The sequence below is a fragment of the Eleutherodactylus coqui genome, chromosome 3, assembly GCF_035609145.1.
Source record: "Eleutherodactylus coqui strain aEleCoq1 chromosome 3, aEleCoq1.hap1, whole genome shotgun sequence".
In the NCBI taxonomy this organism is placed as follows: Eukaryota; Metazoa; Chordata; class Amphibia; order Anura; family Eleutherodactylidae; genus Eleutherodactylus; species Eleutherodactylus coqui.
Window position 1 is genome coordinate 83,724,433 of NC_089839.1, and position 17,933 is coordinate 83,742,365.

General features: G+C 44.5%; 1 protein-coding gene across 2 annotated transcripts in view; it reads left to right on the forward strand.

The window, feature by feature from the left end:
* The window catches only part of NPHP1 (nephrocystin 1), a 181,929-nt gene that overhangs the window by 120,997 nt on the left and 42,999 nt on the right, over positions 1–17,933 (forward strand). For both annotated transcript variants that reach the window (XM_066595813.1, XM_066595814.1), the window contains 4 exons: positions 7,056–7,129; positions 10,535–10,595; positions 13,890–14,017; positions 16,121–16,280. In XM_066595813.1, coding sequence (XP_066451910.1) covers positions 7,056–7,129; positions 10,535–10,595; positions 13,890–14,017; positions 16,121–16,280 — 423 coding nt within the window. The remainder of the gene's footprint in view (positions 1–7,055; positions 7,130–10,534; positions 10,596–13,889; positions 14,018–16,120; positions 16,281–17,933) is intronic.

The following is a 17,933-nucleotide window of genomic DNA, read 5'->3' on the forward strand; positions in this document are numbered from 1 at the left end:
AATATTTAATGGTAGCCATTCAGATGAATGCCCGTCCATGTAACGCAAAGACTTCTCAAGCCCGCCTGAATGGGAGTTGCTTGTGCAACGTAGCTCTCTGTTCAGGGCTTATAGAGTGGTATCGTGAGCTGGGGGACCTTCTGCTATGTTGTCCATGTGCTTTAATAGAGTATATGGACCAGGGTTGTCTTCATGAGACCCCCACCCCTTTAAGACAGTGTTTACAGCTCATTATCTGTACATATTAGCAAATGCACTGGGAAGGCTCCCGGCATTTTCGCCAACTGTATCAATGGGGCCCCATGCACTTGATGTAAAGGCCCATTTACACGCAACGATTATCGCTCAAAAGCCATTGTTTGAGCGATAATCATTGTGTGTAAATGCTGTCATCTTTCACTCTTTGGCTAAACGATGATTTTTAGGTGAGCATAAAATCCATCTTTCAGCCAGAGAGATAATAACACAAAACATGTGCTGTGTTTGCTGTCCATGCTGCTATATTCTCCACGGGAGTGCTAATTACATTGTATTCAACTTGCAACCCCGCAGCAGAACAAAGGAGCTGAATTCAGAGAACAGACCAATTGCTGTTCTCTGCATACAGCTTCTGGAAGCTCCTTTACATGCAAATGAAGGTGATAAGCTGCTAATGGACATTAGTGTCCATTAGAAGTTTATGCAAAACGATTGCTCAAAACCAATCTTTTGAGCGATTATCTTTGCGTGCAAATGGGCCTTAAGAGCTCATGCCCACGGTTGGGTCAGATTCCTCCTGCAAAGAATCAGATCTGGTGCCCCCCAGAGACCCTATACTCACCTGCCTGTCCTGTCCGGTGAGCAGGCACGCATGTGCAGTTCAGCGCATGATGCATCGGTGCTGGGCTGTGACGCAGATTCCCGCAATACTCCCGCAGTGCTTACAGCAGAAGTATCGGGGCATGGATGGCTTCTATTGACTGCAATGGAAGCCGTCCGTGTGTTTTTTTCACACAGCATAGAACATGCTGCGATTCTCCCCAGCGGGCGGAAAATCGCAATTGATTTCCGCTCGTGGGCAGGGGAGAATCATTTAACGCTGTATGTCTATGGACGGACATTGCTGTGGAATTCGCGGTGGGTGTCTGACCATGATTTCTGCAGTGATAATCCATCCGTGGGCATTCGGCCTAAGAGTTCCTCTTGGCGTGTGATAGGAGTTTCCTGCAGATGCAATTTTCTAATGTACATACACAGGTTTAACAATTGTGAACAAATGCTTTAAGTGACCTTTCCTGCCAATTCTCTTAAGTTTCCTCTTGTTACTGGGCATTCCGTGATGAAGCAGTGACATTAGACTGTATTCCATAGCAGACAATGACCAGCGCAGGTTAGTATTCACTATGGAATGCTGGCTATGTGAAACTATGACAGCTTTAGCATTCAGAGAAATCTCATCCCTCTTATGTTCCATGGCAAGTTGCTAATTATGTGTTTAGAATAATTACAGCATACTTTTGTCAGCTGCCTTCAACACTGACTGGGCAATGATTAGCATTGGTTCAATTGTGATCATTTTTTACATTAAGTAAATACGTATCCAGTATTCTCCTCCCTATATCTAGGTTGGCTTAAAGTGGTTTGTCCACAACTAGAAAAAAAAAAGTCTGCTGTTTTTCAAGATACAGCACCACATCTGTCCACAGGCTGTGTCTGGTATTGCAGTTTAGCTCATTTCACTTGAATGTTAATGCCCATACAACACTTAGCAGTTTCCATCAAGTAATGTCTACCATCACAGTGCCCATTGAGTAGGATCATACAGTAGTTGCAGTCCTACTAGTGCCCGTACTTTTGTGCCCCTCAACATACTTGTGCCCGTGCCATAGCACTAGTCCTAGTGTTGTCATTAGAAATGTGCTAAAAAGTCTTAATTGTATATGTTAATAATTGAACTAACATAGTACTGAAGTGAAACGGGGCAAGAATTCGGTAATTACAGCAGATGCTAATCGCAAAAGGTTTGTTCGGTTCTCAGACAGTTTTTTAAATCATAGCTGCGAATGTGTTAAAATAACAAAAGCAGCGATACTTACCTTCCTCTCTCCCAGCGATCCAGCGCTGGAACCCCACAGTCCTCCCAGACAAATCATAGAACGCAGCAGTCAGGCGCTATTCTTCTTAGCAGTAATGCTAAGGGAACGGCACCCGACCGCTGTGGCCTCTGATTGGTGAACAGCTGTTGACGGATCTGATTACAGCTTGTCTATTATAATCTATTATAATATTATAATGTCCCTTTTACACGGGCCGACAGTCGAGTAAACAACCGCACGAGTGCTTACATTACTGCTAAGGTCGTTAGCACTCGTGCAAAGCATTTACACAGAGAGACTTCACCGCTGGATCGTGGACTTCTCGCTCAGCGCTTCTCAGCCCGAGATCCAGCAATGGTTTTTAAGTTTGTTTCAAAGAATGTTGAGCGATAATTGCCCCGTGTAAATGGCCCATAAGGGCGGTTTCACATCTGCGTCAGAACCTCTGGCCGGAGGTTCCACCACAGATGCCGCTGCATACCCCAGAAGAAAAGCACTGCATGCAGCACTTTTTCCTCCGTACAAAAACCGGCCAGCTTGGGTGTAAAATAGGCGGACTACATTATAGTCAATGTGGTTCACCCGGCGCTGTTTGGCTCTGTCCAGAGATGGAACCACTCGGCTGCGGGGATTTTCCTTTCCTGCTCCCCAAATGAAGCAGGAAAGCAGAATCCTCAGCACATACAGGCGGGTCGGATTCTGCATGCGGAATCCCGCAGCGTAACCCGGTCCTGGCAGCCGTGGCGTACGCACAAACCTGCTTTTCTTTTCTTCAATCTGTACTACAGATGGTCGGACATGCGCAGTACAGATTTTTTTTTTAAAATTCCTGCTTTTCCCACGTCATTGCCCAGCGATGACGCAGAAACCGCGACCTTACCGCAATGTCAATTGCGGAAGGGCCGCGGATCAGACAGCTTCCATTGACTTCAATGAAAGCTGTCCTTGTGGAATCCGCTCAAAAATTGAGCATGCTGTGATTTTTCATCCGCGGGTGAAAACGGTAAATGGTTTATGCTGGTGTACAGGAAGAATGCCTTTTTCATAGCATGCTATGGGCAGTATTTGCTGTGGAAGCCGAACGCGGACACTCGCTCTGTATTCCATAGTGCAAATCTAGCCGTGTGCATGAGACCTTAAGCCACTCTCACACACAATTCTTTTTACAGCATTTTCCGTCAAGTTTCAAACGCCGCGCTAAACCCTGTAAAACGCCTCCATCAATTTCAGTGGGGCTTCGCAGACTAGTGTTCAACGCAGCGATATTCAGGATTCTCGCTGTGGGATGCAGACCCGTGCCCCCGCAGAGGCCTGCGGCTCACCCGCTCCCGGCGTCTTCCGTCTCTGCTATGTGCCGGCTGCCTGCGCATGCACAGAGCAGAGCCGGCCCTACTGACATTTCCGTGCGGGCCTCTGAGAGACCTGCACAGAAATAGAACATGCCGCGATTTGTTTTCCATGTGTGTTTTCACACGGACAAATCGCGGCTGTGTGACACAATTCTATGCAGGCGGGCACGGACGAAAATCCTGCGGGAAATCCCACTGCAGAATTTCCGCCTGTGTGCAGGGGGCCTTTTAGTGCTTTTTAACGCACCTCGTCAGCCATTGTCATGATGGGGTACATTAAAAAAACGTGTACATTAAAAAAGAATGTGTTCAAAAACGAGTTAAAATATCGTGTTTGAAGCGGTGTGTGTGAGAGCGGCCTAAGGGTGCTTGTACATGCAGCGATTCTCCACCAAAACACAGACTCCATTGATCGCCACCTGAACCTCTTACCATCCCTTTTAAGATATTCTCTACATGTTTATTTTTAAGGCAATTCCATTAGACATACTACAAAAGTGTGATTTCTCTTTGGCTTTCACAATCCCAAGTGAGAGATTTGGGGATGATCCCAAAGGTCAGATCCCTAACCGTCACAGTTTTATGGCACAGTGTGTCTAATTCATATACCATAAGTTATCAGAACTTGGTTACAAGAGAAAGCCTTTTATTATACATATCTCGTACATCTGACATGTTTGACCTTTTGTATATTTTTGTAATGGGGATGATCAGCAATTGCATTTTAGATATGTGTAATGCAAATATAAATTCATGATTTCTAGGTAGTTATGCAATAGAGAAACCAATGGCGGTGATGCCTGATTGTCATTTACATTGATCGAGTATTTTTTGGGTGTGATGCTTTAGAGGCATGAAGAGCTTTTTGAGTCATTGTTATTTATATGATACTAGGAGTGTCGGCTTTATGAGAACACCTGACCACACCTCGATGTTGCCTACACGAACTGCTGAAATCCTTCTTGGACAAGTAAAACTGATGTTGCTATCAGCTTGTTAATCATATCCATTTAATGACTTGATTCCAAAATTGTAGCAAGCAATAAAATTTTAAGATGTTTGAGTGTTCAAATCAAAAAGCATCAGTAGATATAATTCCTGAAGATCTTAAGAGTTGTATTCAGCCCATTAACTTCTACATGCTCCACTAGTACTTGTACAGAACTTGTCAAGGTTGACGCCCAGCTTTCTCAAACTCTTGAGTACTGGGTAACTTGGTGGATTCACATTGTGGTCTATTAACCCTTTCCAATCCAATTTTTATTCTGGTTTTCCTAGGGGGCTTACTCTTTTTCTGCTGTTATACAATGGCGCTATATGCTGGCTAAAGCCAGTACTGCATGGGGTGACACATTAGATAGGCTCCGACAGCAGAGAGGCTGGCAATATACAGTAAGAGAACCCCGACGGACGTCTTCCAGCATCGGAGATGTACAGCCTTAAATCATTATGTCTTTGGACGTCAGACAGTGGATTGGAAAGGGTTAAAGCTGGGTTACAAACCCTATAGAAACAGTTACTCACCCTGTTTTCCTCTAGGAGATATGAGTGAAATGTAATGTGTATGTAAGGCCGCTTTCACATGGGCAACAAAATCGCGTGAGACTTTGTTTTTCGTCGCATTGCAACGCACAAAATTGCGGTTTTCATGCAATGCGACTTTAACATTAGAAAATAAGCCCTACTCCAAAAATAAGCAGTATCTGCACTCCAAAAAAAGAATACTTACTTAAAAGGCTGAGGCCAGGTCCTCCCACTGCTCTCCGGAGCTCTGTCACGTGTCCTGCAGTTGTCGTTCGCCCACAGAAGATCACTTCCTGGTTGTAGGATTGATAAATCCCACCTCCAGGGAGCAATGGCTCTGATTGGTTTTCGAGCTCTGCTCAGCCAACCAATGCAACACTGGGTGAACCAATGCGATGGCTGTGAATGATTCATCCAGCGCTGCATTGATTGGCTGAGCAGCGGCCAAAGAACCAGTCAACAACCAGCATGTTGTGGAGGCGGGGTTTATGAATTGGCTGAGCTGCGGCATTGATTGACCAATTTATATATCCCACCTCTACAATGTGATGGCTGTGAATGGTTCTTCGGACACTGCTCAACCAATCAGAGCCATCGCTTTCTGAAGGCGGGATTCATAAAATCACTAGGAAGTGATATTCTGTGGGCGAACGAGGACTGCCGGATGCGTGGCAGAGCTCCGGAGTGCAGCAGGAGGACCTGGAACAAGCCTTTTAGGTAAGTATTGCTTTTTTCTTGGAGTGCAACTAAGGCTTATTTTCAGGGTAAGGCTTAACTTTCTTGCTATAAAATTGCACGATTTTATCACCAGCAGCGATGCACGCTTTTTCACAAGAAAACGCAACGCTAATACTACAAAACCATGGAGACAAAGCTGCTATATTACCATGATTTTGTTGCGGTGATATTGCTGTCACCCATGTGAAAGAGGCATAAATGTTAAACTAGGTTTACGGTCCAAAAATATACTAAAGGGAACCCATTCCATTGAAAATGCAGTCCATTGTGCAGACAGCATCTTATAGAGCATGAAGAGCTGAGCAGACTGATGTATGGTTTTGTGGGAAAAGATATACCCTGCAATGTATTGGTCTGACCTTAGGAGTCCAGTGGGCGGTCCTAATCAGTGACTGACAGCTAGCTCTGTATGTGCTCCTGTATCTCATGCAAAGAATGCATCAATCATTGAATGAAACCACTCACTGGATTCTGATGCCAAGTTCAGAGCCCCGGCGCAGATCCAGTATCAATTCCTGGATGAATTGGCATAGTATACAGCCTTATTTCAACTGGAAAAATGCTGGAGAGATGAGTGGAAGCTGGACGGACACCATTATAGTCAATAGGGTCATCCAGCGCCATTTGAGTTCAGCGTGTTTCTTTCCTCTTGTTCCCCTCTTGTGACGGAGCCGAACAATGGAAAATCTAGCGCAGGTAAAGGAAATCCTGGTGGATCCTATAGAGATTGATGCAGTTTGTTACAAATTTTTTTATGGATCTGAAAGACACCGAAGTCCAACGTTATCCTGCAGTGTACTATAATGGGGCCCAGAGGCTGGATGAAGCATAAATTGCTACTTTCTGTCTGGTCTCTTTGTTTGTAGTTTCAGCAAAAGTGACTGGAAATATAATACTGTTGTTCTTCTGGTCAAAATGACAAAAATTTTAATGATCACTGACAAAACTGATTGCAAGAAAAATGGATGCCAGTGATATCCATTGTGCGGCGCATCAGCTTAATGTCATGATTTCCGCAAGACCGGAGACTGCAACAGAAGTGTGAACAGGGCCTAATGTACACTATTCCTAAACTTTGTCTCTATGCATCAATCACAGATACGTTTACATAGCATGTTATCTAAGACAGGTTCTTCTGTATGTAAAAGCTGCTATAGAATTGGCACGCCTTCACATGAGATTATTGCAATCAAGAGGCAAAATTGGGGTGTGGTGTATAATAAAAAGTTGCAGCCTATCTTGACCCCAGCGTTTCCTTATCGTGCAGAACCCCTTTTCATAGTGTCTAGATTCACCTTATGTTTGTGTCCATAGGCTGAAAATATCATTGGACATTTACACTACTGTAATTCTTTTTATTTGTATCTAGTTTGATGGTTTACTTCAGGAGACACTAGAAAAGGATGTTTTGGAGCCCAAAATCAGGAAAGATATTTATGAAAGGTAAGTTAATACCTATAAAGTAAGGCCTCATGTCCACGGGGAAAATCAGGCCCGCCGCGGATTCTCCATGCAGAATCTGCAGCGGGTCCCTCCTTTCCCGTGGACATGAGGCTAAAAAGAAGATTAAACTTACCTGTCCGGATACTGCGGATCTGCCCTCCGTCGCGGCCGGATCTTCTTTCTTTGGCCTGGCGGATGTGCTCGGCACGCCGGCAGCGTCCCGCGCGCATGCGCCGGGCACTCCATTCTGTTTTGAACTTCTGCTCTCTCACGTTCCTGCGCTGGAGAGCAGGAATTCAGCTGCAGGTGTGCCGCGGATCCGGACGGCTTCCATAGGCTTCAATAGAAGCCTGCGGGAGCCGTCCCCGCGGGAGACCCGCACTAAAGTGGAGCATGCCGCGTTTTTTTCCCCTGCAGACGCAATCCGCGACTCAGCGGAAAATGACATCCGCAGGTATTTAACTACCTGCGGGTGTCCAATGCATCCCTATGGGGCACGGATCACGCGTGCGGGAAAAACGCTGCTGATTTTAAATTACAATTTAGCAGTGGACATGAGGCCTAAAAGATATAAGGCCATACTTTACAGTTTCCACCCCACACCTTAATAATGTCCATTATGTAATAGCCAGATTTAGTTTACCGTATTACGAGAGGATTTCTAAGTAGTAGTGCAGTTAAAACCTGGAATTTTCTGCTTTTCTTGTTTAACCAGCTGGTTGGCAAATCCTGCTAGAAACCTTCATTAAACATTAATATGGTATTAAAAACATTTACTGTTTACCTTATTCAACCTCGTATAGACAGTAAAACTAATATTATTTTCAGTCACTACTTTTAAAAGAGCTTGAACTAATTAGTTTAGAAAACCCATTTTCAAATACTCTTAGGCTAACTTCACACGGGGGAGCGTGATATGGGTCCATGAATCCCACCCCCATATTGCACTCCCCACCAGGTGAACATCCCAGGGAATTCATGCCAAAATAGCCTTGCATCACTTCAGGAAAGAAGCAATCCACAGCTGTCATAGCTATGGCGGAAGATCACAGAGTTTCTCCCGTTGCTTTCAATGGGAGACCTCGCGATGTTACCGCCGGCCTCATTGAAAACAATGGGCGCTGCGATGTGACCGCACACAGAAAGATAGAACATGCTACAATTTCTTTCCTGTATAGCATCACAGTGCCATGCAGGAAATCACCGATTAAGAGCATGACCCCATTCAAAATAATGGGGTTCATATTTGTGTGTCTCGCAACACACAAATCTCGCGGGAGTTTTGTGCATTGCAAGACACACAAAACTTGTGCAAACATGAACTCCATTCTTTGAACTGGAGTTATACACATGTACAATATATTGTTATTTTTTTTTCTATTTATTTTTTTCCTCACAGCAGGAGGAAAAAAAATCGCTGCATGTCCTATAATTTTCATGTCCCTCAGAACACATCGCCCATTGTTTTTATCGTCACAGTCAAGCACATCTCATGCTGTGTGATGTGCACACAAGTGCGATATGTTTTCCATTGAAATCAATGGGAAACACTTGCGATCCTCCAATGCGCGTGAAACAAGTGCCGGAATATTGGATGAAAAACGCCTCGCATCCGCCGGTAAAGCCCACGTTGATCAGTGCGATTTTAGGCTGTATTTCTCGTCCCGATGCCACGTTTAACCATGTGAAGGTAGCCTTAGTAAAACCTAAGGTAAAAGGGTAGAATGGGGCGCAAAAAAATAATAAAAAATGTTCTCAGTTCTCTGTAAAAACATAGTCCTACTCCTTTCATTGCTTTTCTGAATCTTGGGGTCTGTCTGTAGGGAGAGGTGGGTCAATAAGAGTCACACTGTTTGACATCATTTCCAGGCCTTGGAATGATGAAAATAGTCCAAGGAAAGAGATAGGTAGCCCTAGTGCTTCGACTTCGTGAATACTTTGCATAATTAAGGGAATTAAAGCACAGCATTTTTTTTTTTTTAACTCCTATTGGCTTACCATTTTTAGGAGAGGCCATGGTGTCACAAATTCTGTGTTCTATAATGAGTGGGCCAAAAAAACACATTTAAAGCACATCCTCCCCAAAGCAGATATAGGCTTATAGCAGTGATGGCGAACCTTTTAGAGACTGAGTGCCCAAACTGCAACTCAAAACCCACTTATTTATTGTAAAGTGCCAACATGTCAGGGGGCGGGGCTTATCACAACGTATGATTTTTATCCCCGTCGTTCTTAAAAGGACAAGGCTGTTTCAAAATAGACTGGGTGCAGATTTTGACTTCTTTTGGATGCGGAAATGCTGTGGAATTTGCCATGGAAATTTCCGCTGAGGACATTCTGCAGCATTTCCACCTCGTGCAAACATATCCCAGCAGTGATATTGACCCCTCCCCCAGAGCGGCCCCAGCAGTAAGGGTGACCCCCCCCCCCCCGGAGGAGCCTCAGCGCCAATAGTGACTCCCCCAGAGTGGCTTTTGTGGTTATAGTGTCCCCGCACAGCGGCCCCATCGGTAATAGTGACATCCCACAGTGGTCTTGGTGGTAAATAGTGACATCCCACAGTAGCCCCAGTAGTAATAGTGACATCCCACAGCAGCCCCCAGTAGTAATAGTGACACCCCACAGTGGTCCCCAGTAGTAATAATGACACTTCACAGCGTCCTCGGTAGTAATAGTGACATCCCACAGTAGCCAGTAGTAATAGTGACATCCCACAGTGGCCCCCAGTAGTAATAGCGACATCCCACAGTGGCCCCTCCCTATGAGGCCCAAATCCCCCCCACCTCCTCTGCTTGGCACTGTTGCTGCCACTGATCCCAGGAGCATACTGTGATGTGCTGCCAGACACCTCCTCCCCTCCCCTGCTCTCGCGGAACCAAGTAGGAGACGTCAGAGGAGGGGGGAGGAGGATCCCGGCTGCACACTGACATCACAGTGTGCGCCGGGATCAGCGCCTCTAGCAACCCTGCTGAGTGAATACCAGCAGGGGAGCTACGGCACCCCTGCCGGTATTTACTAATGTGGTGAGCGGCCGGCGGCGGCGGCAAGTGCCACCTGGGAAGGCTCTGAGTGCCGCCTCTGGCACGCGTGCCATAGGTTCGCCACCACTGGCTTATAGGCTCTTGGCTCTTCATCTCTGTATGCCTTGTATCTGTTCCCAATGGAGAGTTACAAGGCCCTATACAATCTTTCTCCAATATAGCCCATGGGAGGAGTGGAAACCGTCAAGTGCTCTTACTCATCTACTGTATTTCCATAAACTTTACCTTTCGACCAAAAAGATGGGTTCAGGTACTTTCTTTAGATTAAGGTCCCTTTGGTCAGAAACAGTTTAATTGTATGAAAACCCCTTTATTTTATTCTGATGTAGTTACAGTATGTTAATTGTTCTCTCATTTTTTATAGATGTGTTATTCTTAATCACGGAATTCAAAAAAACAGAGAGGCGCTTCAGAGACTGAAAAAGGTAAGCAAATAATTTATATGTTGTTCTGTATCAGAAGTCTGTGTGCATTATATGTAATATTGGATAAAGTAGCTCATAACTATTGTTCACTTAAAGGAAGGGAGGGGCCATGCATAAATAATCTTTAAGAATGCTGTTAGTGAATGGGAACATTCTCCATTATGTTTCAAAGGTGTTTCAAAGGTTTCTCCAAAATACCTATGGTCTCCTTTTCCTCATAACTGAGATCTTCCACATTGCTTATTTATTTAGCTGCCCATCTCTGCATATTATGAATTCCATAATGTCCTCTTTTTAAACTGAAGGCCCCATGAAATACCATACACCTTAAAAGAATAAGGCCCAATGCACACCGGCATGTTTGTATTGCGGAATGCAGAGCGGGCATCTGCCTCTGGATTCCGCAGCAAATATTGCCCGTAGACATGCTATTGACTTTTCACCCCTCTATTCCAGCACAGATTCTGCGCGGATGTCTTCCATTGAAGTTAATGGAAGCTGCTCGATCTGCAACCCTTCCGCAATCATCATTGCGGAAAGGTCGCAGAATCCGCATCATGGCCTAGCAACGACGCGGCATAATCTATACTGCGCATGTGTGCTGATGCATCGGCTGACGCATCTGCATTACGGATTGTGAAGAATCCGGAGAGGTATGCAGGGTAAAGAAGTGGCAATATAAATGATAGTAGTCCAATAAAAATAACCTTTGGTGCTCCATGTTCTTTAAAAAGGCAAGCTATGTTTTGGCCACTTTTTCTAGCTTGTAAAAGGCCTTTTAGTGGCTGAAACGTAGCTTGCCTTTTTAAAGAACATGGAGCAATAAAGGTTATTTTTTATTGGACTACTATCATTAATGCTGCCACTTCTGTACACTATTTTAGGATTATATGTGGAGTTTTTAGGTTCAGACTCCGATTCGGTGGCTTGCATTTTTTTCACCTCACCCTGAGTGGGCATTGACCGAGTGCTGCTGGAGACCACTGTTTCTGGAGAGGTATGCAGGAGTCAGCGGCCGGGCACAGGGTCGGATTCCGCTGCGGGATCCCACATGCGGAATCCGACCCGGCTGTGTGCATTTAGCTAACTTTGGGTTTTCTTAGTTTTTTTTAGGGGGAAGATGCTTGAATTTTACGAACAATTTTAGGATAAATTGTAATATTCATCATCAGAGAATTTTGTGTTTCTTCTCAAACAGTTTCTAAACTTTGACAGCTTTGGCAGATAAGCAGTGAGTACAGGGTTCTGATGTTAGGTATCTGAGTACAGAAGGGACCTCTGTTAACTGTGTAGTTAGGAGCCTTCTTATCAGCTGCTTATTAAGGCCCATTTACACAGGACGAATGTCGGGGAAAACAATGCCCAACACTCATCCCCGCATGTCCTCACTCCCCAGCTGTCACACAGGAGCTAGTATCGCTGGCTCGCTCACGGAGCGGCAAGCAGAGGGACAGGGTAGTGCAGGAGATTTCTCTCCTCTCGCTCCCCCGCCATTGACATAACACAGCGGCCATTCACTACTGAGCGGCCACCATTTACCCTGAATGTTGATCGATGTGACAGTCTCTGCCACAGAAGTATGAAATAGCTGATAAGAGAGGTGAAAATATGGCTTCTCCATACTCAGATAAAAGAGTTGTGCATGGGAGGGAGATCTTTAACCAGAGTATTGAGGAGCCCTCTTTTCAGCTCTCTTATCGGCAGTTTCATACTTCTGTAACGGAAGCTGTCACAGAATCATACACTTCTGCTACGACCAATTGTCACGGACAGCGGTTTATAAGTCTGACAGTGACCAATCTCTGACGTCGACACCAGGGGCAGACCTGTAAGGCCGATTCAGTTGCAGCTCCCCGGATCCTGCAATCGCCCAAGATGGGAGCTCAAATCGCACCCTGTAAGGCCTAACACACCCAAACACACTTCACTGCCACCACTGACCATTGCCAACAGGTAGGTCAGCCACCACACACACACACAGTCACCACACTTCGGAGTTACGGATCTCTTAAATTGTTCAAGGAAGACTAATAAAGTTTAAATTTTTACTATACAAAAGGAGGTAACGGTGCTTACATAAAAATATACAAAAGGGGATTTACATAAGAGGGTAAAGAGCTACAAGTACACACAAACAGTATAAAACAAAAGGGACAAAATAAGAGAAAACACCAGGAAGCCACTGCAGAAAGGGGGACAGACAGACTGCAACTTAAGTGCCACTCCGGGGGTCTGACGTGTTGGGTAGGGAACCCAATAAATTTTAACGACTCCACAGAACCACATCCCCGTCTGCCCTTTTCTGACGTTCTCAAGGGTAGGTTGATCATCTGTATCGAACTCTGATTGAACATTTCAACTATATTTTCCCGGGAGACGCTCCAATGGAAAGATATGGCTGCCATGTTTAATCTCAGGAATCCACCTATGCATGGATACCAAACATTATATGGGATAGATGATCGGTCTATACATATAGGCAATTCTGGGGGTCGCACATCGATGGGGGTAACTGTACCAGGTCTGCAGTGTCCTCATGGTTCTGAAAATGTACCTGACGTTGATCTGGGGCCTTTGGGTGACCCAAAATCTCCATGATAAAATTCTCCTTTGATAAGAACACTAGTCACGGTGCTGAAACGTCTTGCTGAAATATAAGAGGCGACAAAGGCCTGTCACTGGATAACTTTATGTCCATCGGGATCAAGGACTTCCTGGGACAAATGGGCATCAAAGGTCCCTGCAGATGTGAGGGTGGGAGGAATGAATATTGAGGAGTTCAACCTAGCTTTCCCCTAGTCCAGAATGATGGCAAATTGACACAGAAAGCTCGGTGACACTTTACTGATATCATTATATCACAGAGGCTGCTGGCAGAATCTATCTATGGAGTGTAATAAGCAGCTGATAAGAGGGCTCCTCGGTACACAGTTAACAGCGGTCCCTCCTGCACACGGACACTTCACATCCGAACTCTGTACTCACTGCTTAACTGCAGTGGCTGTGGAATGCCCTATCAAAGAAAGCTTAGAAGCTGTTTGAAAAGAAACTAAGCTAAATCCTCTGATGGTGGATCTTACTAATTATCTTAAAGTCTTATATAAAACTCAAGCATTCCCCCCCCAAAAAAATAAATTTGTTTGGTTGTTCTTTGACTCTCGGTGCATCAGAATTACATTGTATTGCATTTTTTTCAGTTTTTGACTAATTATGACGCATTGTCTTCAGTAGTAAAGCCATTGTAAGATCTGCTTTTTAAAAGCACAATGTATCGTCTTTCTCCTTCACCTTTAGACGGATGAACCGGCACCTGTTGGGAACTATGACCAGAGAAAAGAGGATGAAGAGCGGAGATTGGTGCAGCTGTCTAACCAGTTACAGAATCTTGCTAAGACTTTAGCACATGAGGAAGAAGATGTCAAGTAAATGTTATCAGAAATACTAAACACAAGTTTACTTTTCTAAACAATGACTACTTCAATAATGTCTTATCAGATTAGAGAGGACCTGCTGCTCACCTGTCATGTTTATTTTAGTAAACCTGTATTCCCCACATAATGACCAATCTAGATCACCCTTTCTCCTAACTCTGTTTTTTTTTTTCCTTTCTCCTGAATATTTATGAATACATTAACAACTGGGTGTTACAGTTCTTATATAAAGGATGTGTCCTTACATGGTCCGGAACTATTAGCAGTCATTGAACACTGTCAAACACACCACCAACTGGCAACACCCAGGTGTCCTCACGTTCTGGGAGGAGTAACAAATTCTAAGAGCAGATGCTTCAGACATGCTATTCAATGAAAATGGAATTATGTGATAAACAGGCAGGCCTGGAGACCTGATGGGTCCTCTTCTGGTATCTAAGATATTTACTCTAATTGGAAAAACTTCCCCATTAGAGATGAGTGAGCACCCAAATGCTCGAGTTTGCGTTATTTGAGTCTAGCGTTTCGTAAAATTCGAGAGCACTACTCGAGTAACAAACCCAATTGACTACAATGGGAGACTCGAGCATTATTGTATGTGGGACGCCAAGTGCCTCGTTTTTTTTCCCTAGGTTCGTCCCTCCCCCCCTCTTCTCTCTCTCCCCCTCTTCTCTCTCTCTCTCTCTCCCCCTCTTCTCTCTCTCTCTCCCCCTCTCTTTTCTCTCTCTCTCTCTCTCTCTCCCCCTCTCTTCCCTCCCTCTCTCCCCTCCTTCTTCTCTCTCTCTCTCTCTTCCCTCCCTCTTCTCTCTCTCTCTCTCTCTCCCCTCCCTCTTCTCTCTCTCTCTCTCTCTCTCTCTCCCCTCCCTCTCTCTCTTCCCTCCCTCTTCTCTCTCTCTCTCTCCCCTCCCTCCTCTCTCTCTCTCCCCTCCCTCTCTCTCTTCCCTCCCTCTTTTCTCTCTCTCTCTCTCTCTCTTCCCTCTCTCTCTCTTCCCTCCCTCTTCTCTCTCTCTCTCTTCCCTCCCTCTTCTCTCTCTCTCTCTCTCTTCCCTCCCCCTCTCCCCCTGTTTACCAGACAAAAAAATTGCCAGTGACGCACGCTGCGGCGGGGAGGGGCCAAAACAGAGACGTCATAGCGGGGAAAAGCCAAAAACTGGGTCGGGGTCAAACACGGCTTGATGCTTGTTCGAGTAACAAGCACCATCAAGTACACTAATACTCGAACGAGCATCAAGCTCGGCAGAGTATGTTCGCTCAACTCTATTACCTATTCAAAAATGTATCTGTGTCTCTTCCAAGATGTTTGAGGATTTTCTTTTTTCTGCCCAGATACCTTCCATGCCTCTTCATATCCTGCACCCTAAACCTATGCAAGTACCAAATGTTATTCAGTGTACTGCCATTCATGTAATAAATGCCAGCGTCTGGACTGCACAAAGATGCCTGCCAGCACCGAATAGCATGTCAGTTGAGGATATAAATTTGACCTCTTGATACCTAGTAAAATTTACAAGACTGAGTAACCTATGAGAATTGTGTCATTGCATAATAATATTTGTTTAAGCCTTCGAGCAATTTGAATAGGTAAACCCCAACCTTTAAAGAGATATTCCCATTATCTTGTGGATATGCCATAAAAGTTTGATAGCTGCGTGTAACTTCTCTGGGACCCACTCTTATCTCGAGAATTTCGTTGCCAGGCCTGGCTGGATGCAGTGGTTGGAGGTTGATAGTATGGAAATAGTGAAATTGGCTATCTTGTGCTATTTCCATAGCTTCTGTAGAAGTGAATAGAAGTTACAGAAATGGTGCAGCTAGTTGTGCTATACTCGTACTATCCCATAACTCCTATTCACTTCTATGGGAGTTATGGAAATAGTATAGCACAGCCTGCTTTGTTGTTTACATACTCCTTGCCACCACTTAAGAGAAGCATTGCCTTCATGGCCTTGATTGACCGAAATGGAATTACCCCTTTAAAATAGTGACCCCCTAAAAAAAAGCGTTGTTTGTACCAGAAATCTAGTGTAGAAGGCAGGAGATACAAATGTTATTACATTTGGTTAAAGCACAATGTTCCCTACTTTTTACTAATAGAGATACAGGTGACGATGACGAGGAAAGTGAAGAAGAGGAGGATGAAGAGGACGAAGAAGAAGAGGAGGAGGAAGAAGAGGATGAATTAGATGTAACTGCAAAACACTTTATAACTCTTGGAGATTTTCAGGCTCAGCAGAAAGAAGATTTAACATTTCAAGTAAGGACTTGTCATGTATTGATATATAATTATTGTGGGTTATATGAAAACCTCCCTTTATTAATATGGAATTCTTCTCTTATGCCCATGACAGCACCCATGAAAGCTTGCCTCCTATGGGTGCTATGATGGGCTCATGGAAAACCGATTACCAGTATGGAATCTTGTTTGTTTCTTCCTAAAATCACTAACAATTCAAATATGTGATAAATTTCCATAAAAGTTTGATTTTTTTCTTTATCAAATAGAAGATAATAGAAATCCATGCAACTTGCAAACTAATTACAGTAGCATGCAAAGTCTACTGTTGTCTATAAAGAGAAAAAAATACACAGATGAGAGGAATTAAAAGATTTCTTGTATGAAATTGCTTTGTTTGCAATCTGTTTATTATGTAAATAGTCGTGGGGGGATCCCTACTTTCTGTGGATCAAAAAGATGAAACCGATTCATATACAGTAAACCCTTGAGTAGCATTGCTCTTAAGTAAAGCTGCTTTCAACTTAAGTCGATGTGTCAGGGCAGCAGCGGTCCCCCAAATAAAGTTGCATTCCTCAGATAAGGGCGCCGCTCAGTGAGCTGGCGCGCAGCTGATGCCAGTCACTTCCTGCTTCTCCTGCATCAGTGTGCGCCTACTCCTCCCCCTCCCCTCTCCACAGTGCACGGCTGAACGTTGCTGTGTCTGCCTGCCTCCTGATACAATACAGCAGCTAAATCCCCAAAGTGCCGGCTGAACGCTGCCTGCCTCCTGAATCCCCACTGTACTGCAAAATGTAAGTACTGTACAGATAAGTACAGTACAGTAAAGAAACGTTTGCAAATAAATACTGCAGTCCTAGGTAAAAGCACAGATAACACAGTGATACATACTGCTAATGATGTCCCTGCAGTCCTATGTCAAACCACAGATAACACAGTGATACGTACTGCTATAATGATGTCCCTGCAGTCGTATGTCAAATCACATATAACACAGTGATACATACTGCTAATGATGTCCCTGCAGTCCAATGTCAAAGCACAGTAAGCTAAATGTCCAAAAACCTGTTAAATGTTAATTTATTCTTTACAGTTGTGTTTTATATTTATTCAGTATTGTTTTTGTTTTTGGTATTAAAGACCAGAGTTATTCTCTAGAGATGAGCGAGTATACTCGCTAAGGCACAGTACTCGATCGAGTAGTGCCTTAGCCGAGTATCTCCCCGCTCGTCTCTAAAGATTCGGGGAGCGGCGGGGGAGAGCGGGGAGGAACGGAGGGGAGATCTCCCTCTCTCCCGCCCGCTCCCCGCTGCAACTCACCTGTCACCGGCGCCGGCCCCTGAATCTTTAGAGACGAGCGGGGAGATACTCCGCTAAGGCACTACTCGCTCGAGTAATGTGCCTTAGCGAGTATACTCGCTCATCTCTATTATTCTCTATTAAATGGGGGTTTGTGTGTTTTTGGAACGTCTAGAACCAATTAATTGGATTTACATTCATTCCTATGGAAATAATGTCCGCAACTAACATTGATTTCTACTAAAGTCTATTGCTTCTGGACGGATTAATGACGTTAGTTAAGGTTCTACTGTACTTTATTTGTGACTTTGGACGGAGTTGATAAAAATATCAAATCACAGAAGTTTCGAAAGGGGTCTGTGGATCTTTGGCACA